Genomic DNA, 24803 nt, shown 5'->3' on the forward strand with positions numbered 1-24803 from the left:
TTTTGTTGGGGTGGAAGAGGGATTAGTCATTGTCTGTGGGTCTCTCTTCCAGAGGAGAACATGTTCATATTTTCAGCTTTGAGTTTCCTGCAGAGGAGTTTCTGGCCGGAGTTCCGGGTGACGTGGTATCGAGGTGAGTGGAGTTGATGGAGGACGTTGTGTAGATCCCGGAGAGTTGAGGAACGTCTTGTGAATCCTCGGGAGACATAGCGTATCTCTGTAATTGTCGGGTAGTTTTGCGATAGCTGGGAGGTGATTGGTAGAAGTGTGGGATAGTAGATATAGTGTAATTCCATGTTAGTCATACATATATGTTCTTCTGTTAGCATTTGAAAAGGACAGAGCCGGCTTCTAGGCCAGGCGTGACACCGAGATGCCAATAAAATGATCGATCCCTCACCTTCATGAAGCCTCAAAGAAGACTACTAATCACTCCGGGTACAGGAACCAGCAGGGGGCAGTGAGGAGCCCCAGAATGTCTCCTAGCTGTGACTGATAGCAGATCTGAGGAATGGATTTTCTCTCATAAATGGTGAAATATTGGCGGCAGAGATAATTCCTTCTGATAGGACATGTTGGGTGACGTGTACATGGAAATCTGTATTTGTAGCGGATTGAGAATCGCAGAGAAACGCACACAACCGTTATATGGCGCCTGATTGCGGCGGGCAGTGATTGGTATTGATGTGATCGGACGGACACACTGGTGATGGAAATCCCACCCCCGACCCAGCGATCGGAGCCGTTCCGGGTCCATTCAACTCTGGTCACTACAGAACATCCTGCGGTCGGGGACAGGAGCACTCTTTAGGGTTGATTGGCCAAGGGCTAAAGTCCAGCCCACATAAATATTTCAATGGAGGAGCATGGAAAATGGGCGGGGTGATTCATACAGAGGCGGTCCCTATGACTGGGAAATTATGGACATTTCTGACATGCTTCTGTCGCAGAATAAACCTCGGTAGCTTTCTGCTTTATCCCTTTTTATTTTCATAGCCAATTGTGTGTCCTTTTTTTCTGTGAGATAAGCTCGGGCTCATATCTCTGGAGAGATTGTCGGATTGTAGGGCTCATATCTCTGGAGAGATTGTCGGATTGTAGGGCTCATATCTCTGCAGAGATTGTTGGATTGTAGGGCTCATATCTCTGGAGAGATTGTTGGATTGTAGGGCTCATATCTCTGGGAAGATTGTCGGATTGTAGGGCTCATATCTCTGGAGAGATTGTTGGATTGTAGGGCTCATATCTCTGGAGAGATTGCCGGATTGTAGGGCTCATATCTCTGGAGAGATTGTCGGATTGATATCTCTGGAGAGATTGTCGGATTGTAGGGCTCATATCTCTGGAGAGATTGTAGGGCTCCTATCTCTGTAGAGATTGTCGGATTGATATCTCTGGAGAGATTGTGGGATTGTAGGGCTCATATCTCTGGAGAAATAGTCGGATTGTAGGGCTCATATCTCTGGAGAGATTGTAGGGCTCATATCTCTGGAGAGATTGTAGGGCTCATATCTCTGGAGAGATTGTAGGGCTCGTATCTCTGGAGAGATTGTCGGATTGTAGGGCTCATATCTCTGGAGAGATTGTCGGATTGTAGGGCTCATATCTCTGGAGAGATAGTCGGATTGTAGGGCTCATATCTCTGGAGAGATTGTCGGGTTGTAGGGCTCATACCTCTGGAGAGATTGTCGGATTGTAGGGCTCATATCTCTGTAGAGATTGTCGGATTGTAGGGCTCATATCTCTGTAGAGATTGTCAGATTGTAGGGCTCATATCTCTGGAGAGATTGTCGGATTGTAGGGCTCATATCTCTGGAGAGATTGTCGGATTGTAGGGCTCATATCTCTGGAGAGATTGTCGGATTGTAGGGCTCATATCTCTGGGTAGATCCAGCCTTTCTAACCCTTGGAGATAATACTCCTTGCTGGGAAGGATGTGCAAATGCACTACAGGGGACTCCTCCACTATCCACTTGACCAAACCCCCATTTTTATTTATGGATTGTCTTCAGATTTGGTAGTTATTTCTTTTGCATTTGCGCGCTATTCTTTTTTAATATACATGTCTTTTGGTTCATAGCTGCAGCACCTAGAGATTGTCGGATTGTAGGGCTCATATCTCTGGAGAGATTGTCGGATTGTAGGGCTCGTATCTCTGGAGAGATTGTTGGATTGTAGGGCTCATATCTCTGGAGAGATTGTTGGATTGTAGGGCTCATATCTCTGGAGAGATTGTTGGATTGTAGGGCTCGTATCTCTGGAGAGATTGTCGGATTGTAGGGCTCATATCTCTGGAGAGATTGTCGGATTGTAGGGCTCATATCTCTGGAGAGATTGTCAGATTGTAGGGCTCATATCTCTGGAGAGATTGTCGGATTGTAGGGCTCATATCTCTGGAGAGATTGTTGGATTGTAGGGCTCATATCTCTGGAGAGATTGTTGGATTGTAGGGCTCATATCTCTGGAGAGATTGTTGGATTGTAGGGCTCATATCTCTGGAGAGATTGTTGGATTGTAGGGCTCGTATCTCTGGAGAGATTGTCGGATTGTAGGGCTCATATCTCTGGAGAGATTGTCGGATTGTAGGGCTCATATCTCTGGAGAGATTGTCGGATTGTAGGGCTCATATCTCTGGAGAGATTGTCGGATTGTAGGGCTCATATCTCTGGAGAGATTGTCGGATTATAGGGCTCCTATCTCTGGAGAGATTGTCGGATTGTAGGGCTCATATCTCTGGAGAGATTGTTGGATTGTAGGGCTCATATCTCTGGAGAGATTGCCGGATTGTAGGGCTCATATCTCTGGAGAGATTGTCGGATTATAGGGCTCCTATCTCTGGAGAGATTGTCGGATTCTAGTGTCTTATCTGTATGTAATTGTACTGTGTGTGGGCAGATTGCATGCAGATTGTACACTAGCAGATCTGCCAGACTGAGATCTGTGTGTGTGTGGTGGCCCAGCAGACCAGTCTGCAGACATGTTGTTGGGTGGTTGCAGGCTATCGTCTGGTGGAGCTCTGGTGGGAATATTGATTCACACCGAGGTTCTAGCTCCTAGAATGGCTGGAGGAATCCTAGAAGTGACTGCCCCCCCAATCCTTAGAGGGCACCAGATTGTATGGAGGATTTGTATCTGCCTGTGTGTGGTTAGCCAGCCTGGATTGAAGTGGAGTTGCCCTCTAGTGGTGGCCAGAGGTAGTGTGGGCTGTGAAGCTGTGTCACAGCCAGTCTTACTTGCTCAGAATAAGCTCCCCTCATTCCTTCTCCCCAAGTCAAGGTCCACTCCCCGGTTAGCTTGCCACCACAGGCGTTCCCATGACAGATTTCCTGCTGCTGCCACCAATCCCTCAAGAAATGCAGGCCCATAGCAATTACCTAACCGGGGCATGGACCTTGACTTGGGTAGGAGGGAAGTCAGCCACAGCCTGCTGGTTCTTGTAGACGAATGGACTAGGACTTTCCTTTGTGGTTCAGGAAGGTGACAATCTGTCATTTTATCGGAATTTTGGTGTCACTCCTGGCCTGGAGGCTCGCTCTGTCCTTTTGAAATGCTAATAGAAGAACAGAGGTCTATGGCTGGTTACGGAAATCTTGTATCTTTGATACCACACAAACCATCTACAAACTCCTACTTCTACAGATCACATCTCCGCTATCGGAAAAACTATTCAAACTCTCGTGTTTATGTTAGTCTCTGTAGTAGACTGTTAGACCTACAATAGATCTTCACGTTGCTCTTAAAGCTGATTGGTGGCCTGATGGACCAATCATAGGGGTCAGTTTGGTGGAAGCTGATCAGATATAGGCGGAGATAGGTGGAGCCTCCCGTGGCTGGTTCAGCCATTTGCCGACACCTCTGGATGTCCTCGTGACGTGTTTGGAAGCGTCTCTGGGGCACTCCCTGGATTTGGTGTTATGGATCTGCAGCAAGAGATCCATAATCCTGAGGCAGCAATCAGTTCCTGGCAGTACCCAGTGTGAAGGGTAAGCTCTTAGGGTTAGAGGCTGTCACATCTTCATAAAATGATGGCAACGTCTGATGTGGAAGGTCCACTCTGACGTGACCAGGGAGGATGGTAGAAGCTCAGAGAAAGTTCTGGGTTACTGGAGATGGAGGAGGAACAATATAGGGCTGTAGGTGGGGGAGGTCACCCAGGAAGAGTTCTGCTCCTTTGATCTGAAAAGGTCCTTCTGCTCCTCCGATCTCCAGGGAAAAGTCTCAGCACAGGAGAAGTCCTCATGGAGTCAGTGACCAGGGAGTAATGTAGAAGATTGGAGAAGGTTCTGGGTTCCTGGAGATGTAGGAGGCGCTGGATCAGAGAGGTCTGCTCAGTAGAGGCGCAATGAAAGAACAGGGCTGTAGATGGGGGAGGTCACTAAGGAATAGTTCTGCTCCTCAGATCTCCAGGGAAAAATCTCAGCACAGGAGAAGTCCTCATAGTCAGTGACCAGGGAGGAGTGTAGAAGATTGGAGAAGGTTCTGGATTCCTGGAGATGGAGGAGGAGCTGGATTGGAGAGGTCCGCTCAGTAGAGGCGCAATGAAAGAACAGGGCTGTAGATGGGGGAGGTCACTAAGGAATAGTTCTGCTCCTCAGATCTCCAGGAAAAGTCTCAGCACAGGAGAAGTCCTCATGGAGTCAGTGACCAGGGAGTAATGTAGAAGATTGGAGAAGGTTCTGGGTTCCTGGAGATGTAGGAGGCGCTGGATCAGAGAGGTCTGCTCAGTAGAGGCGCAATGAAAGAACAGGGCTGTAGATGGGGGAGGTCACTAAGGAATAGTTCTGCTCCTCAGATCTCCAGGGAAAAATCTCAGCACAGGAGAAGTCCTCATAGTCAGTGACCAGGGAGGAGTGTAGAAGATTGGAGAAGGTTCTGGATTCCTGGAGATGGAGGAGGAGCTGGATTGGAGAGGTCCGCTCAGTAGAGGCGCAATGAAAGAACAGGGCTGTAGATGGGGGAGGTCACTAAGGAATAGTTCTGCTCCTCAGATCTCCAGGGAAAAATCTCAGCACAGGAGAAATCCTCATGGAGTCAGTGACCAGGGAATAATGTAGAAGATTGGAGAAGGTTCTGGATTCCTGGAGATGGAGGAGGAGCTGGATCAGAGAGGTCCACTCAGTAGAGACACAATGAAAGAACAGGGCTGTAGATGGGGGAGGTGACCAAGGAATAGTTCTGCTCCTCTGATCTCCAGGAAGTCTCAGCACAGGAGAAGTCCTCATGGATTCAGTGACCAGGGAGGAGTGTAGAAAATTGGAGAAGGTTCTGGATTCCTGGAGATGGAGGAGGAGCTGGATCGGAGAAGTCCGCTCAGTAGAGGCGCAATGACAGTACAGGGCTGTAGATGGGCGAAGGTCACCAAGGAATAGTTCTGCTCCTCCGATCTCCAGGAAAGTCTCAGCACAGGAGAAGTCCTCATAGAGTCAGTGACCAGGGAGGAGTGTAGAAGATTGGAGAAGGTTCTGGATTCCTGGAGATGGAGGAGGAACAATATAGGGCTGTAGATGGGGTTGGTCACTAAGGAATAGTTCTGCTCCTCAGATCTCCAGGAAAAGTCTCAGCACAGGAGAAGTCCTCATAGAGTCAGTGACCAGGGAGGAGTGTAGAAGATTGGAGAAGGTTCTGGATTACTGGAGATGGAGGAGGAACAATATAGGGCTGTAGGTGGGGGAGGTCACCCAGGAATAGTTCTTCTCCTTTGATCTCCAGAAAAGGTCCTTCTGCTCCTCAGATCTGCAGGAAAATCTCAGCACAGGAGAAGTCCTCATAGAGTCAGTGATCAGGGAGTAATGTAGAAGATTGGAGAAGGTTCTGGATTCCTGGAGATGGAGGAGGAGCTGGATCGGAGAGGTCCGCTCAGTAGAGGCGCAATGACAGTACAGGGCTGTAGATGGGGGAGGTCACCAAGGAAGAGTTCTGCTCCTCCGATCTCCAGGAAAAGTCTCAGCACAGGAGAAGTCCTCATGGATTCAGTGACCAGGGAGTAATGTAGAAGCTTGGAGAAGGTTCTGGATTCCGGGAGATGGAGGAGGAGCTGGATCTGAGAGGTCCGCTCAGTAGAGGCGCAATGAAAGAACAGGGCTGTAGATGGGGGAGGTCACCAAGGAAGAAGGAATAGTTCTGCTCCTCAGATCTCCAGGAAAAGTCTCAGCACAGAAGTCCTCATAGAGTCAGTGACCAGGGAGGAGTGTAGAAGCTTGGAGAAGGTTCTGGATTCCGGGAGATGGAGGAGGAGCTGGATCAGAGAGGTCTGCTAAGTAGAGGTGCAATGAAAGAACAGGGCTGTAGATGGGGGAGGTCACTAAGGAATAGTTTTGCTCCTCCGATCTCCAGGAAAAGTCTCAGCACAGGAGAAGTCCTCATGGATTCAGTGACCAGGGAGTAATGTAGAAGATTGGAGAAGGTTCTGGATTCCTGGAGATGGAGGAGGAGCTGGATCGGAGAGGTCTGCTCAGTAGAGGCGCAGTGAAATAAACAGGGCTGTAGATGGGGGAGGTCACTAAGGAATAGTTCTGCTCCTCAGATCTCCAGGAAAAGTCTCAGCACAGGAGAAGTCCTCATGGATTCAGTGACCAGGGAGGAGTGTAGAAGCATGGAGAAGGTTCTGGATTCCTGGAGATGGAGGAGGAGCTGGATCAGAGAGGTCCGCTCAGTAGAGGCGCAATGAAAGAACAGGGCTGTAGATGGGGGAGGTCACTAAGGAATAGTTCTGCTCTTCAGATCTCCAGGAAAAGTCTCAGCACAGGAGAAGTCCTCATAGTCAGTGACCAGGGAGGAGTGTAGAAGATTGGAGAAGGTTCTGGATTCCTGGAGATGGAGGAGGAACAATATAGGGCTGTAGGTGGGGGAGGTTTACTAAGGAATAGTTCTGCTCTTCAGATCTCCAGGAAAAGTCTCAGCACAGGAGAAGTCCTCATAGTCATTGACCAGGGAGGAGTGTAGAAGATTGGAGACGGTTCCGGATTCCTGGAGATGAATGAGGAGCTGGATCTGAGAGGTCCTCATGGATTCAGTGACCAGGGAGTAATGTAGAAGATTGGAGAAGGTTCTGGATTCCTGGAGATGGAGGAGGAGCTGGATCAGAGAGGTCTGCTCAGTAGAGGCGCAATGAAAGAACAGGGCTGTAGATGGGGGAGGTCACTAAGGAATAGTTCTGCTCCTCCGATCTCCAGGAAAAGTCTCAGCACAGGAGAAGTCCTCATAGAGTCAGTGACCAGGGAGTAATGTAGAAGGTTCTGGATTCCTGGAGATGGAGGAGGAGCTGGATTGGAGAGGTCCGCTCAGTAGAGGCGCAATGAAAGAACAGGGCTGTAGATGGGGGAGGTCACTAAGGAATAGTTCTGCTCCTCCGATCTCCAGGAAAAGTCTCAGCACAGGAGAAGTCCTCATAGAGTCAGTGACCAGGGAGGAGTGTAGAAGCTTGGAGAAGGTTCTGGGTTCCTGGAGATGGAGGAGGAGCTGGATCGGAGATGTCCTCATGGATTCAGTGATCAGGGAGGAGTGTAGAAGCTCAGAGAAGGTTCCTGGAGATGGAAACCAGTCTGGGGGGGGGGGGGGGGGGGCTCCAGTAGAAGTTGGGGGTTATAATACTGGACTGTACCTGAGGGGCCTCAATGGCAGAGCCCACCCATAATCCTGTGCAGGAGTATGAAGGCCACTCACCTCATCCTGTCTGTGTTATATAATGTGTCATAGTGGTCTATAGGGGGTGTGGCTACCCGAAAAGAGGAGGACTACAAGTCCCAGGAGGTTTACCAGTAAAGAACCCAGAAATGATTCCTCTGTATGTCCTCTTCTATCAGGATCACCCTCCACGATGGCTTCTCGGACCCCCTGCGCTGGGGGAGCGGATCGCAGTCTCTGACGCCCAGTGACTTCAACGCCAAGACAATCAGAGAGCGGGTCAGCCGGACCCCCTCCCCCGTCACTATCGTCCTGGATTCCCTCAGCTGGATCCTGTCCCGATGTCACCTCCCGTCCGTCTGTCACACCCTGCGAGAGTTATCCCGACCATCCATAAATGGAGGTGAGGAAATAGCGGACTGTCCTTCCTCCATTCATAATATAAGGAGCCATCTGTGAGCTCCTCCCCCACTCTGTAGGTGTGGCTAAGCTGTTCTGTGTGTGGATGCAGAGGTCTGACACGCCCGCTATAGCTCATGCTGTTTGCTGATTGGAGAGCTCTGGTAGTGATGTGTTGGAGCTCTGCAGAGAGGCCACTGCTTCCACACACGTGAGTCATGTGATGGGATGTACAGTCCATGCCGCTCACCCATCTGCCTTTTCCCCCCCTCAGGGTCACATGACCTGGGAATCCTGACATTGCTGCACGCCGATGTACATGATCCGGGAGCGGTGCGATCGATGTGTGCGCTCTGCGACTCTGTCCTCCATCTGACCGGGGGAAGGGAACGAATCTGTGTCACTGTCACCCAACGCAAGAGATCTGGAAAGGTTGTCACCAGCGTGAGTATCCACCATCTGTCCTGTTCTACAGATCCTCAGGAGCAGGCCCCGGGGGGCCCTAAGTATCTGGGGCTGGAGGTCATGGGGGAAGGGTAAAGGGTGATCTAGGGCTGGGGGTCATGGTGGGGGGGGGTTGCAGGATGACGTAGGGCTGGGGGTCATGGTGGGGGTGCAGGGTGACTTAGGGCTGGGGGTCATGGTGGGGGTGCAGGGTGACGTAGGGCTGGGGGTCATGGTGGGGGTGCAGGGTGACGTAGGGCTGGGGGTCATGGTGGGGGTGCAGGGTGACGTAGGGCTGGGGGTCATGGTGGGGGTGCAGGGTGACGTAGGGCTGGGGGTCATGGTGGGGGGTGCAGGGTGACGTAGGGCTGGGGGTCATGGTGGGGGGTGCAGGGTGACGTAGGGCTGGGGGTCATGGTGGGGGGTGCAGGGTGTCCTAGGGATGGGGGTCATGGTGGGGGGTGCAGGGTGTCCTAGGGATGGGGGTCATGGTGGGGGGTGCAGGGTGTCCTAGGGATGGGGGTCATGGTGGGGGGTGCAGGGTGTCCTAGGGATGGGGGTCATGGTGGGGGGTGCAGGGTGTCCTAGGGATGGGGGTCATATTCTGGGGTTGATCTGTCAGGAATCGAGAGATGAGGCGTTCCTCCTCAGATACCAGAAATAACCCAGAGACTCACAATTCAAGGACTGTCCTGCAGCGCCACCTGCTGGAGACATGTGTTATTACTGCTCCGCCACCTGCTGGAGACATGTGTTATTACTGCTCCTCCACCTGCTGGAGACATGTGTTATTATTGCTTCTCCACCTGCTGGAGACGTGTGTTATTACCGCTCCTCCACCTGCTGGAGATGTGTGGTATTACCACTCCTCCACCTGCTGGAGACATGTGTTATTACCGCTCCTCCACCTGCTGGAGAGGTGTGGTATTACTGCAGAGGCACCGACTGACATCTCTGTCCCTACCCCGACACCCTGGACACTGACACACCCGGGACACCTGGAGATGGGTGGTATTACCGCTCCTCCACCTGCTGGAGACGTGTGGTATTACCGCTCCTCCACCTGCTGGAGACGTGTGGAATTACCGCTCCTCCACCTGCTGGAGAACTGTGGTATTACCGCTCCTCCCAAATCAAATACAAGGTGGAGCTGCGCTGATAAGATGTGAAGAGAAAACCTAAATAAAGTGTGTCAGTGTGCTGGTATTTTGTGAATGAAAAAAGAATAACGAAACACAAAACAAAACCTTGTATATGTGCTCCATCAGTATATAAATAAAGTGTGGAACTAGTGTTGTGTTGTGTTGTGTGTGAAAAAATCTCAGAGGTGAATGCAAAAAACAAATCTTGTACATGTGCACCATCAAATATACGAGTGACAAAGGTGATAAATCCTGTGACAATACAACATCCCCTGAGGAAGTCACGTGACAACATAACAATATAAAATCCCCATAGGAAGTCACGTGACAATATAACATCCCCTGAGGAAGTCACGTGACAATATAACATCCCCTGAGGAAGTCACGTGACAATATAACATCCCCTGAGGAAGTCACGTGACAATATAACATCCCCTGAGGAAGTCACGTGACCATAGAACATCCCCTGAGGAAGTCGTGACAATATAACATCCCCTGCTGGACACTGACACACCCCGGAGACTGGCACACCCCAGAGACTGACACAATCGACACCCCAGACACTAACACACCCCGGACACTGACACCCCGGACACTGACACCTTGGAGACTGACACACCCCGGACACTGACACCCCGGACACTGACACCCCGGAGACTGACACACCCGGGACACTAACACCCCGGAGACTGACACACCCCGGAGACTGACACACCCCGGACACTGACACCCGGGACACTGGCACCCCGGACACTGACACCCCGGACACTGACACACCCGACACTGACACACCCGACACCCCGGACACTGACACCCTGGAGACTGACACACCCCAGACACTGACACCCCGGAGACTGACACACCCGGGACACTGGCACCCGGGACACTGACACAACTCGGAGACTGACACACCCGACACCCCAGACACTGACACACCCGACACCCCGGACACTGACACACCCGACGCCCGGAACACTGACACCCGAGACACTGACACACCTGACACCTTGGACTCTGACACCTTGGAGACTGACACACCCCAGACACTGACACCCGGGACACTGACACACCCGACACCCCGGACACTGACACCCGGGACACTGACACCCCGGACACTGACACCCTGGAGACTGACACACCCCAGACACTGACACCCCGGAGACTGACACACCCCGGACACTGACACCCGGGACACTGGCACCCGGGACACTGACACACCTCGGAGACTGACACACCCGACACCCCAGACACTAACATACCCCGGACACTGACACACCCGACACCCCGGACACTGACACACCCGACGCCCGGAACACTGACACCCCGGACAATGACACCCGAGACACTGACACACCTGACACCTTGGACTCTTGACACCTTGGAGACTGACACACCCCGGAGACTGACACACCCCGGAGACTGACACACCCCGGAGACTGACACCCGGGACACTGACACCCCGGAGACTGACACACCCCGGAGACTGACACACCCAGGAGACTGACACACCCCGGACACTGACACCCGGAGACTGACACACCCGACACCCCGGACACTGACACCCGGGACACTGACACACCCGACACCCCGGGCACTTACACCGTGGACACTGACACCCGGGACACTGACAACCCAGAGCCTGACACACCCCAGAGACTGACACCCTGGACACTGACACCCGGGACACTGTCACCCGGAACACTGACACACCCCGGAGACTGACACCCCAGACACTGATACCCCGGAGACTGCCCCCCACGGAGACTGACACACCCCGGAGACTGACACACCCTGGACAGTGACACACCCGACACCCCGGACACTGACACCGTGGACACTGACACCGTGGACTCTGACACCCCGGACTCTGACACCACGGACACCCTGGACACTGACACCCTGGACACTGACACACCCCGGAGACTGAAACACCCCGGAGACTGACACCCCGGACACCCGACACCCTGGACAATGGTACCCCGGAGACTGACACACCCCGGAGACTGACAGACCACGGACACCCCAGACACTGACACCCCGGAGACTGACACACCTCGGAGACTGACACCCCGGACAGCTGACACCCCGGAGACTGACACACCCCGGAGACTGACACCCCAGACACTGACACCTCGGAGACTGACACCCCGGACAGCCGACACCCTGGACACTGACACCCTGGCAATGATAACCCGGAGACTGACACACCCCAGAGACTGACACCCCGGACAATGATACCCCGGAGATTGACACCCCGGACACGGACACCGCAGATACTGACACCGTAAGAAACAATGTAGATCGGTGTCAGGACTGCGCTGGGCATGCGATGGAGAATATTCTATATTCTGACCCCTCCCCCTCTCTGTGTTACAGAAGGAAACATTCCGAGTTCTGGAGGACTTCTCCATAGAGATCTCCACCGAGACCCAACCCCCGACACCCGAGGTAAGTGCAACATCTACACCCCTCTTCCATCCTTCCCCATACTACCCCACCCCTCCCCTCCTCCATACTACCCCACCCCTATCCCCATACTACCCCTCCCCTCCCCCATACTACCCCTCCTCTCTCAGGCTTTGAGAGGAGAATTGTCGCTCATCATTTGGCTTCTTCCAGGTGGATCCGGCGGTGAATCTTCATCTGTCTGAGAGTGGGAGAGAACGCGGAGAATCTGCGACCCTCCCATACACCTTCAGTGACACCAAGTAAGTACCATCCCCCCCTACCCTCCACCCCCTAACCCCCCAGACCCTCCCATACACCCTCAGTGACACCAAGTAAGTACCATCCCCCCCTACCCTCCACCCCCTAACCCCCCAGACCCTCCCATACACCTTCAGTGACACCAAGTAAGTACCATCCCCCCCCTACCCTCCACCCCCTAACCCCCCAGACCCTCCCATACACCCTCAGTGACACCAAGTAAGTACCATCCCCCCCCTACCCTCCACCCCCTAACCCCCCAGACCCTCCCATACACCTTCCATGACACCAAGTAAGTACCATCCCCCCCTACCCTCCACCCCCTAACCCCCCAGACCCTCCCATACACCCTCAGTGACACCAAGTAAGTACCATCCACCCCCCAGACCCTCCAATACACCCTCAGTGACACCAAGTAAGTACCATCCCCCCCTACCCTCCACCCCCTAACCCCCCAGACCCTCCCATACACCTTCAGTGACACCAAGTAAGTACCATTTCCCCCCTACCCTCCACCCCATAACCCCCCAGACCCTCCCATACACCTTCAGTGACACCAAGTAAGTACCATTTCCCCCCTACCCTCCACCCCATAACCCCCCAGACCCTCCCATACACCCTCAGTGACACCAAGTAAGTACCATTTCCCCCCTACCCTCCACCCCCCAGACCCTCCCATACACCCTCAGTGACACCAAGTAAGTACCATTTCCCCCCTACCCTCCACCCCAGACCCTGCCATATACCTTCAGTGACACCAAGTAAGTAACAGTCCCCCCCCCCCTACCCTCCACCCCATAACCCCCCAGACCCTCCCATATACCTTCAGTGACACCAAGTAAGTACCATCCCCTCCACCCCCTAACCCCCCAGACCCTCCCATACACCCTCAGTGACACCAAGTAAGTACCATTCCCCCCCCTACCCTCCACCCCCTAACCCCTCAGACCCTACCATACACCCTCAGTGACACCAAGTAAGTACCATCCCACCCTCCACCCCCTAACCCCCCAGACCCTCCCATACACCCTCAGTGACACCAAGTAAGTACCATCCCACCCTCCACCCCCTAACCCCCCAGACCCTCCCATATACCTTCAGTGACACCAAGGAAGTACCATCCCCCCCTACCCTCCACCCCATAAACCCCCAGACCCTCCCATACATCTTCAGTGACTCCAAATAAGAACCATTGCTCTGGGGTCACTGGATTCTCGGGGTGCTCTGGGGGTCACTGGAATCTCAGGGTGCTCTGGGGGTCACTTGATTCTCAGGGTGCTCTGGGGTCACTGGATTGTTGGGGTGATGAGGCTGGATTGCCAGCGACAGAAGCACTGGTAGGGGGGAGGGGGCTCAGAGGACACAGGTGACCCCTGTGGAGGGGGAGGGGTCTCAGAGGACAGGTGACCCCTGTGGAGGGGGAGGGGTCTCAGAGGACACAGGTGAGCACTGTGGTGGTGGGGGGGTCTCAGAGGACACAGGTGAGCACTGTGGTGGTGGGGGGTCTCAGAGGACACAGATGAGCACTGTGGTGGTGGGGGGGGAGGGGGCTCAGAGGACACAGGTAAGCACTGCGGTGGTGGGGGGTCTCAGAGGACACAGGTAAGCACTGTGGTGGTGGGGGAGGGGTGAGGGGGCTCAGAGGACACAGGTAAGCACTGCGGTGGTGGGGGGGGGGCTCAGAGGACACAGGTAAGCACTGTGGTGGGGGGCAGGGGGCTCAGAGGAGACAGGTGAGTACTGTGGTGGGGTGAGGGGGCTCAGAGGACACAGGTAAGCACTGCGGTGGTGGGGGGGCTCAGAGGACACAGGTAAGCACTGCGGTGGAAGGGGGGGGCTCAGAGGACACAGGGGAGCACTGTGGTGGGGGGCAGGGGGCTCAGAGGAGACAGGTGAGTACTGTGGTGGGGGGAGGGGGCTCAGAGGACACAGGTGAGCACTGTGGTAAGGGGCTCAGAGGACACAGGTGAGTGACCACTCTGGTGGGGGAGGGGTCTCAGAGGACACAGGTGAGCACTGTGCTGGGGGGGGGCTCAGAGGACACAGTGTCTTGGAAATTAATATTTGATGCACAAATAACTACGTAAGTGCACTTTTGGATAATAATATACGCCCAGCGCAGTCACTCCCGTAGTGGTAATAAGCACAGATCTCAGCTCTGTGTATAAGGTAATGGAGCGCTCAGCAGTACCCAGGAATACAGACACACAGGCTGCTATCTCATTGGATGATCCATAGAATGTCCTGTCTAATGCATGGAGCTCCATTTATGAGACAAAGGGATAATCATAATCAGCAGGAAGTGATGACTATACTACATCAGCCAATCAGTTCCAAATGTACAGTCACATGACACAAGTTACATAGAATCGGCCAATGACACACTTACATTGCTTAATTATACATTCAAATATACAATAGGAATGGGGAGTACACGATGGTGAATGAGCAGAATAGAGTGCACGGCTTCCCGCTTAGCACTACACAATGACACCAGCGTGTAGAACCGTGAACGCTGCTCTGATAAAACCTGTGCATGTATTCCCACCACTACTACTGGTGTGACTCCTATTCAGCAAAGCTCAGAGGAGAATGTCTAATAGGGTGATACGACTGTTCCCATAGATGTGAGGCTATCTGCAGGGGAAGAGCCATGCTGTTTCCACTATGGTGATCAGGCACAGTAGAAAGACATGAGCGTGTATCCCTTCATAGAGGCAGATAGATATCAAAACGATACTGACTCTGCCCATAATACACATAGATCTGTACCAGCAGCCAGACCGCACATGGAGTGTTCACCGGTGGAGATGTCTATGTAGAGTGAACGTGTCTACACATCTAAAGGAAGTATCTCACTGTCAGTAGTCTTTCCTCAATGCCGGTTCCCCCGCACTCCCTCTAATGAGCGGATTACAAGCAAACCGACAACAGGAGCCATAATGACAATCTAAATAAAACATCCCGAGAAATGTCCTCACTAATCCTAATAAAATTTCCACAACACAGGTGAGCATTGTGGGGGGGGGGGACAGAGGACACAGGTGGGCAATGTGGTGGGGGGAGGGGGGTTCAAAGGACACAGGTGGGCACTGTGCTGGGGGGGGGGGGGGCTCAAAGGACACAGGTGAGCACTGTGGTGGGGGGGGGGGGCTCAGAGGACACAGGTGAGCATTGTGGTGAGGGGGGAGGGGCTCAGAGGACACAGGTGAGCACTGTGATATGGGGGAGGGGGCTCATAGGACACAGGGGTGAGCACTGTGTTTGGGGGGAGGGGGCTCAGAGGTCACAGGTGAGCACTGTGGAGGGGGAGGGAGGGGGCTCGGAGGACACAGGTGAGAACTGTGGTGGGGGAGGGAGGGGGCTCAGAGGACACAGGTGGGAACTGTGGTGGGGGAGGGAGGGGGCTCAGAGGACACAGGTGAGAACTGTGGTGGGGGAGGGAGGGGGCTCAGAGGACACAGGTGAGAACTGTGGTGGGGGAGGGAGGGGGCTCAGAGGACACAGGTGGGAACTGTGGTGGGGTGGGAGGGGGCCCAGAGGACACAGGTGGGAACTGTGGTGGGGGAGGGAGGGGCTCAGAGGACACAGATGAAAACTGGTGAGGTGGGGGGGCAGCAGAAGGCTAGCGATGGATTGCACTCACACCCTCCATGCATCCATTCACAATTTAAAGCAATACCAATCAGTATAGATGACTCTTGACTGGCTAGCCAGTGATTAGGAGAGCTGTGTTCTGATTGGTCAGGGTGTCAGCGATCTGGGTGAAATCCAGAATCGTCATCTTTCTGGCAGAAAGAGAAGACCCGGCACTGGATCCCGGAGGAGCTGACTGTAATGGAGGGTGTATATAATGAAGAGGTCTCTGAGTGTAAATTCCTCCTCTATTATTAGACCCTCCCCCTGGCTGTCATTCGTTCATTCCTTCTAAATTTCCCATCCGTACCCCCAATCCCACCCCCCTCCCAGGAATACAACAGCCTCCTCTCATTCCGTACCCCCAATCCCACCCCCCTCCAGAAATGGAACGGCCTTCTCTCATTCCATACCCCCAATCCCACCCTCACCCCTCCAGGAATTGAACGGCCTCCTCTCATTCCATACCCCCCAATCCCACCCCCCTCCCAGGAATACAACAGCCTCCTCTCATTCCGTACCCCCAATCCCACCCCCCCCCAGGGATGGAACGGCCTCCTCTCATTCCGTAACCCCAATCCCACCCTAACCCCTCCAGGAATTGAACGGCCTCCTCTCATTCCATACCCCCCAATCCCACCCCTCTCCAGGGATGGAACGGCCTCCTCTCATTCTGTACCCCCCAATCCCACCCTCACCCCTCCAGGAATGAAACAGCCTCCTCTTATTGCATACCCCCTCTTCCCACTCTTACCCCCATCTTCCAGGAATGGAACGGCCTCCTCTTATTCCGTACCCCCAATCCCGCCCCCCTCCAGGAATGGAACGGCCTCCTCTCATTCCGTACTCCTCAATCCCACCCCCTCCAGGAATGGAACAGCCTCCTCTTATTCCATACCCCCCAATCCCACCCCCCCCCCCTCCCGTCCTCCAGGAATGGAACGGCCTCCTCTCATTTGTACCCCCCAACCCTACCCCCCTCCAGTAATGGAACGGCCTCCTCTTATTCCATACCCCCCAATCCCACCCTCACTCCCCCCCACCATCATCCAGGAATGGAACGGCCTCCTCTCATTCTGTACCCCCCAATCCCACCCTCACCCCTCCAGGAATGAAACAGCCTCCTCTTATTGCATACCCCCTCTTCCCACTCTTACCCCCATCTTCCAGGAATGGAACGGCCTCCTCTTATTCCGTACCCCCAATCCCGCCCCCCTCCAGGAATGGAACGGCCTCCTCTCATTCCGTACTCCTCAATCCCACCCCCTCCAGGAATGGAACAGCCTCCTCTTATTCCATACCCCCCAATCCCACCCCCCCCCCCTCCCGTCCTCCAGGAATGGAACGGCCTCCTCTCATTTGTACCCCCCAACCCTACCCCCCTCCAGTAATGGAACGGCCTCCTCTTATTCCATACCCCCCAATCCCACCCTCACTCCCCCCCACCATCATCCAGGAATGGAACGGCCACCTCTCATTCTGTACTCCCAATTCCACTCCTCCCTCCCTCCAGGAATGGAATGGCCTCCTCTCGATCCTGTACACCCCAATCCCACCCTCACCTTCCAGGAATGGAATGGCCTCCTCTTATTCCATACCCCCAATCCCACCCTCACCCCTCCAGGAATGGAACAGCCTCCTATTATTCCCATACCCTCAATCCCACCGTCACCCCTCCAGGAATAGCACAGCCTCCTCTTGTTCCATACACCCAATCCCACCCTCATCCCCCCATCCTCCAGGAATGCAACAGCCTCCTCTCATTCCGTACCCCCCAATCCCACCCCCCTCCAGGGATTAAATGGCCTCCTCTCATTCCATACCCCCAATTCCACCCCTTCCACAAATGGAAACTCCTCCTCTCATTCCTTGCCTTCCAATCCCACCCTCACCCCTCCAGGAATGGAATGGCCTCCTCTCATTCCATACCCCCCAATCCCACCCCTCTCCAGGGATGGAACGGCCTCCTCTGATTCTGTACCCCCCAATCCCACCCTCACCCCTCCAGGAATGAAACAGCCTCTTCTTATTGCATACCCCCTATTCCCACCCTCATCCCCCCATCCTCCAGGAATGCAACAGCCTCCTCTCATTCTGTACCCCCAATTCCACCACCCCCCCCCATCCAGGAATGGAACTGCCTCCTCTCATGTGATCTTGCTCTGTTTTAGGAAGTCATCTCTTCTGCAAAGTTCCAGCAGCTCCGCAAAAATCTTCTATGATCCCGACCCCGCCGATGACCTGGATGACGAGGATCCGGATGACGACCTGGATGTGTGATTCTGACCCTGGCGATGACCTGGATGTGTGACCCTGGCGATGACCTGGATGTGCGATACTGACCCCGGCGACCCGGATGTGTGATTCTGATCCCGGCGATGACCTGGATGTGCGATCCTGACCCCGGCGACCTGGATGTGCAACCTTGGCGATGACCTGGATGTGCGACCCCGGCGATGACTTGGATGTGCGATCCCGGTGACGACCTGGATGTGTGATGTCACGGCTGTATATATTGTGTAAATAAAATGGTTCTAAGCTGTCAGAGGTGCTCTGGGATTTCTTGATCATTGTATAGATTTACTATTACAGTACAAAAATCATCTCTTAGTAACGATCGGAGAAGAAGAACCACCCAGGAGGCCGGATCACATCGGTGCCTCAGATCGCTGCTGCTCCTCCACTGATCTGAATATCTTCATGGAATCCTCCGTACCAATGTGTACAATACAGTTGCGATGTAAAAGTTGGCCTTGGCTAGGAAGGGAGGATGGGGGAGGGGTATGTATTGGAGGGTGATGAGAGGGGAGGGGTATGTATTGGGGGGTGATGATGGGGGGGGTACAGTTGTGATGAAGAGTTTCCCTCCCCCCTTGGAATGTTTGGCCTTGGATAGGAGGTGATGATTGTGGAAGGTGATGAGAGGGGAGGGGTGTGAATTAGGGGGTGATGATGGGGAGGGGTACAGTTGTGATGAAGAGTCCCACCCCTGGAATGTTTGGCCTTGGTACAGGCACACAAGGTGACACACACAGGAGGTCATTTCCAACACCTGTGGTGTCTGGGTATGAAATAGTCACGTATCTCACGTGGATGCACTGAGCACGCTAGATACAGAGCCATGGGGGAGCAGAAAAGAACTGTTAAAAGACCTGCGTAACAAGGTAATGGGACTTTAGAAAGATGGGAACGAATATAAAGCCTTGAATGTCAGTCAGTACTGTTTAATCACTTATTAAGAAGTGGTAAATTCGGGGATCTCTTGATACCAAGCCAAGTTCAAGTAGCCAAAGAAAGATTGCAGCCACAACTGCCAGAAGAATTGTTCGGGAAAGAAACCCCCACAGGAGGAATACGGGCTCCAAAAAATGCAAAACAAAAAAAATGCATCAAGAACACGTGTTCAAAAGTGCTTGAAAAATGCATCAATTACAACGCGCGGTGTGAACCTAGCCTTAGTTGTGGTCGGCTAATTAAAGATGATTAGAAACTGCGAGTATGGTCAAAGTCAGTGTGGTGTTCCGGAACCGACGTAGGGGGTAGGCCTGTAAATAAAAGAGGGCCCCCCGAGGGATAGTGTATCAATAAAAAAGGGTGAAGGTGGGTGGGGTGACAGCGTTGTGACGCGGCAGGCAGGAAGGGGAGGAGCAGCGTCTTAAAGGCACGCTAGCTCCTCCCACAAATAAAGGCCTGCGGCCTAACACTTGTGGTCGGCTAATTAAAGATGATTAGAAACTGCGAGTATGGTCAAAGTCGGTGTGGTGTGCCGGAACCGACGTAGGGGGTAGGCCTGTAAATAAAAGAGGGCAAAAAGGAAGCAGTAAACACACTTAAACATGACACAACTATGATACAAGATACTTGAAGGCTAACCTTACCTCCATCCCCGGTTGTGGGGTGTAAGCGTGGAAAACAGCTGATTCCCACCGCCCTAGTTTTTTTTTTTTTTTTTTTTTATTATGTGCCCTGGCGTATTGGCACTAGCAGCAGCTGAAGCCGCCCCTGTTCTGGATGAATGTCCGGAATGCGATGAGGGGTCCCAGCCTAATTCAATGCCCAAGGAGCGAAAGTAAAATATAAATTGAGTAGTGGTTAGGGGACTACGTGACAGGGAGAATAGCGGAGAGCAGAGAGCGTCCTGAGTTGGTAGTGTCAGGGCAGGGAGTGTCCTGAGTTGGTAGTGTCAGGACAGGGAGTGTCCTGAGTTGGTAGATGTTCAGGATTCCAATTGGGCACCAGTCATCCTCAGACGGGTAGAAGGGGATGCCAACGGATCGTATGTCTGCCCGGCCTTTGAACGTCGGAGTGAAAGGACAGTGGTCCTCTACCTACCTAAAACCTCTTTGAGGAGGCTTAATTGCCTATCTGACTGGGTAGCAAAGGTGAAATCCCGGGACTAAGGAACCCATGGAGGCTAAATAAATGGAGGTTGATGACTTGGTTTGTATGAGGTTCGAATGGCGATGTGTCCAGTACGCCAGAAAGGTCCGGTATTTCCCATCTATGGGCAAACGTTTGTAGTCTCGTGATGATCTACCTTGCAAAACCTTTAGTACATCCTTCGCCGGGCAAGCCCTGAGAAAAGGAGAAAGGCTTGGAACAGATGACAAGGCGTGGATTGTATTCCAGACAAAATAAAGTTTGAACGTGTTATATGAAAGTCTGAGCTGAAAGGTGGCAAAACAGCGAATGCGACCATGGTTTAACTGAACGACCGTGTAAGACGAATTCTACTGAGGACCTTGGGAGATGGTCGTGGCTCTGTCGTTAGCCCTCCTGGTGTTCGCAGACAAGGCTACCCGAGACAATTGACAATGTGAGCAAAATCCGGGCTGGCCCAGGATCAACTTGACGAATTTGGGGAACTCGTGATGTGTACACAGAAGAGGAAGAACTGAAAGGTGGCCAGCAACCAGGTCAGCCAGCGAACTAGCCTCCTGATCAAGGAAGATGAACGGCCCTTGATTACGTCGCAGGCTGCTTAGTTGACACTAACTTCACAGCCATACCTGTCCAGGATTTTCCCCCATGCAACGCCGCGGTCACTATTGGGAAAATTCCGAATAAGGCCGAAGTCTCGTGAGAGGCAGGTAAGCCAAGAGACTCTGCTGGCCAACAAACACCTAACCAAGAGTTAATATGTAGCTGCAACCCGGTACCGGCGGCTGCGTCCGTCCAGACACTGGGGATTGGGCGGATCACGGTGGGATGAACATGGAGACCCCAATACCAGTGTACCAGGAATCTGTTGGGGAATCTGAGTAACCAAAGTTCATCTGCAAGGCCCGGTAATAAGCCCAACGGCCTAGAAATAAATGACCTACCTTGGGGAATAATGCGCATGACGAAGTTCAAAGAACCTACCAGAATGAAGATCCTTACGAGTAAAAGTTCCCACTTGTAGGACCTTGACTACGTCCTTGCGAAAACGCCCGAGCTTGACCACGGGGAGACTAGCCTGCGTGGTGTTGAAAACAAGTGTGATGCCTAAGAGGACTAGTCTAGTGGTGGGTACAGTAGTCTTGTTTAGTGACAGGGGGACGCCTAAGATAGTACAGTGCCACAGTGCCTTTGACTGCCAGGGTTGCAGTCGCTATGTACGACCAACAGGAAATCAACCACGTGATGTAACATCGTGGGGCACCTCGAGAAAAAGAGGAGAAACCAGCAGAGAGTCTCAGCAAATCTGTAGAATCTTCTCGGGCTACTCTAGGCCCCAAAGTGGGACTAACAGCAAAGTACCCTTCTTCTGCCCTTGACAGCATGAACATGCCATAAGGAGGGACGAGGGCTAACACTTCAAAGGCGTAGGAGTAATCGGACTAACTGAGCCATACGCCCTACCTGCCTTCAAGATTGCTTGAATGGCATTAACCACGGTGAAATAGTAACGAGAGAATTGGTAGATGGAATGAGGGCAAATACCGGCTCGAGTTAGTGGACGGACGAAGAGCAGACAGCTTGATGACAAGATGTTTATTGGAATATGCGCTGGTGGCTATCCCAACTGAGCTTGTGCGCCCGGAGGCTTGGAAGGCACATGGATTTGGCATGGGCCCCGAAAGGATATGGAACAGACGTATAGTCAGCAGGTGCTAAAATTACAGCCACCTCCATTAAGGTTATTGCGTAATTGAGCCAAATAAATGACGGGGCGACCAAGCTTGTCCCTTAGGCTACGTTGATCAGGCTTACTAGCTCCCCCCTGAGGAACCAGGAAAGGAGGGATCGGCCTCCGAGGGGCACAGGTCGGCAGTATGAGAGGTGGAAGAGCAGACTGCCCAAGATGGGGGCACTAAGCCTGCAAAAACTTGAAAAAATATTTATCGAGCCCAAGAGGCTCCAGTGAGAACGGACGTTAAACTGGGCCAGGGCTGCCACTGCTTGCTGATACAGACTTGTGGAAGTCGTAGAACAAGAAAACCCCCCGTACTTGAGGCCCAAGTCAACCACTGCGAGAAGGTAAAAACTAATACCTTCCGGCATTGCAGACGCGCGGGGCGCGCAACGTCCCTGTAGATGCCGAAGGCTAGGACAAAATCTGGTATGGAAGCTTATTGAGTCTTGGGTCTCTGGCCTTCATCACGATGGCCAAATCCCCGTAATTGTACACCCAGTTCCCTACAACGTCTTGGAGGCAAATGGTAAGGAAACCAGATACATGTCCTACCCCTCTAAGATGTCCTTGCGGAGGGCTGGGGGGACCACGTGTGCTGGGGTAAAGACTGGGGAAGCAGAAGGGGAGAAAAGGCGAGGCTGGGGGCCTGCTCTGTCAGCTGTTAGGAGCGAGAGCCTGTAACGGCTTAGGGGGAGGTGAGACCATGTGGGATGGCCAGCGTTTCCAGTTTGGACAGTCTGTCACTGCTTGATAGTAGTGATCAGGAAATGGTGTCTAGCGTCCCTTGTAAGTCCGTCCTGGCCCCCCCCCGAGAGCTGGTACCCAGTCCAGGATCCCCGGGATGTGCTGGGAGCCGTTCGCAGAATTCAGCCTTCTTGCCGTAGCTGAAAAAAGGGGGGTGCCCCTGTGGTGCAAAACAGACGAAAACCTGGGGATGGTCCAGGGTCTTAAAAGGGGGCCTGGCATGGAAGGTACTCAGAATTCCCTGGGGGTACCAGTTCTCACAGGGGAGGTAGGCCTAGCGGCTGTGCCCAGGGGAGACGACCCGTTACCTACTTGACTGCTTGAGACATGCTGAAAGAGAAAATAACACACAAAGGAAAACTTGGTTAACCACTTGCCTACAGTGCACTTTCACCCCCTTCCTGCCCAGACCGATTTTCAGCTTTCAGCGCTCTCACACTTTGACTGAGAATTACTCAGTCATGCAACACTGTACCCATACAAAAATTGTGTCCTTTTTTTCACACAAATAGAGCTTTCTTTTGATGGTATTTGATCAATACTGGGTTTTTTATTTTTTGTGCTATAAATAAAAAAAGACTGAAAATATCGTGAAAAAAACGCATTTTTCTTTGTTTCTGTCATAAAATTTTGCAAATTAGTAATTTTTCTTCACAAATTTTGGCCAAAATTTATACTGCTACTTATCTTTGGTAAAAAAAAACCCAAATAAGTGTATATTATTTGGTCTTTGTGAAAGTTATAGAGTCCACAAGCTATGGTGCGAATCATTGAAAATTGATCACACTTGATCACACCTGATGTACTGAAGGCCTATCTCATTTCTTGAGACACTAAAAGGTCAAGAAAGTACAAATACCCCCCAAATGATCCCTTTTTGGAAAGTAGACATTCCAAGGTATTTAATAAGGGGCATGATGAGTTTTTTGAAGTTGTAATTTTTTCCCACAATGCTTTGCAAAATGAAGATTTATTTTTTTTTATTTTTTATTTTTTACAAATTGCCGTATTAACAGGTTATTTCTCTCACACAGCACATGTATACTTGCAACTACACCCCAAAACACATTCTACTACTCCTCCTGAGTATGGCGATACCACATGTGTGAGACTTTTTCACAGCCTGGCCACATACAGAGGCCTAACATCCGAGTAGCAGCGTCCGGCATTCTAGGAGCACAAATTACACATATAATTTCCTGACAACCTATCGCACTTTTGAAGGCCCTGGAGCACCAGGACAATGGAAACCCCCATAAAATGACCCCATTTTGGAAAGCAAACAGCCCAACGTATAATTTTTGAGGCATAATGAGTCTTTTGAATATGTCATTTTTTTCCACAAGTTTTTGGAAAATGTGGAAAGAAAATGAAAACACATTTTTTTTACACAAAGCTGTCCATTTATGCAATATTTCTAACACATAGCATGTACATAGCAAAAATTGCACCCCAAAATACATTCTGCTATTCCTCCTGAGTATGGCGATACCACATGTGTAACACTTTTTCACAGCCTGGCCACACACATAGGCCTCACATCCAAGTAGCGCTTTACACAAAGTTGTCCATTTATCCACTTTAAGACTGGGCCTATTTTTGACACTTGGTGTTTACAAGCTAAAATCATTTTTTTTGCTAGAAAACTACTTTGAACCCCCAAACATTATATATTTTTTTTTAGCAGAGACCCTTGAGAATAAAATGGAGATCGTTGCAATATTTTTTATCACACCATATTTGCGCAGCAGTCTTCCAAATGCGATTTTTTTTGAAAAAAATTCACTTTTTTTAACTAAAAAATAAGAAAACAGTAAATTTAGCCCAATTTTTTTCCATAATGTGAAAGATAATGTTACGCTGAGTAATTAGATACCCAACATGTCATGCTTCAAAATTGCGCATGCTCACAGAATGGCGCCAAACATTGGTACTTAAAAATCCCCATAGGCAACATTTTAAAAATTTCTGCAGGTTACTAGCTTAGAGTT

At 52.0% G+C, this 24803-nt stretch overlaps 1 protein-coding gene across 1 annotated transcript in view; it reads left to right on the plus strand.

Moving 5' to 3' along the window:
- Positions 1-18245, plus strand: part of ELP5 (elongator acetyltransferase complex subunit 5) — a 36229-nt gene extending 17984 nt beyond the window's left edge. Inside the window, exons 3-8 of the mRNA XM_082252643.1 lie at positions 53-133; positions 7803-8026; positions 8297-8466; positions 11985-12056; positions 12228-12316; positions 18122-18245. Coding sequence (XP_082108769.1) covers positions 53-133; positions 7803-8026; positions 8297-8466; positions 11985-12056; positions 12228-12316; positions 18122-18230 — 745 coding nt within the window. The 3' untranslated portion in view covers positions 18231-18245. The remainder of the gene's footprint in view (positions 1-52; positions 134-7802; positions 8027-8296; positions 8467-11984; positions 12057-12227; positions 12317-18121) is intronic.
- Positions 18246-24803: the final 6558 nt, after the last annotated feature.

The sequence above is a fragment of the Pelophylax lessonae genome (genome assembly GCF_965119305.1).
Source record: "Pelophylax lessonae genome assembly, chromosome: 4".
Lineage (NCBI taxonomy): Eukaryota > Metazoa > Chordata > Amphibia > Anura > Ranidae > Pelophylax > Pelophylax lessonae.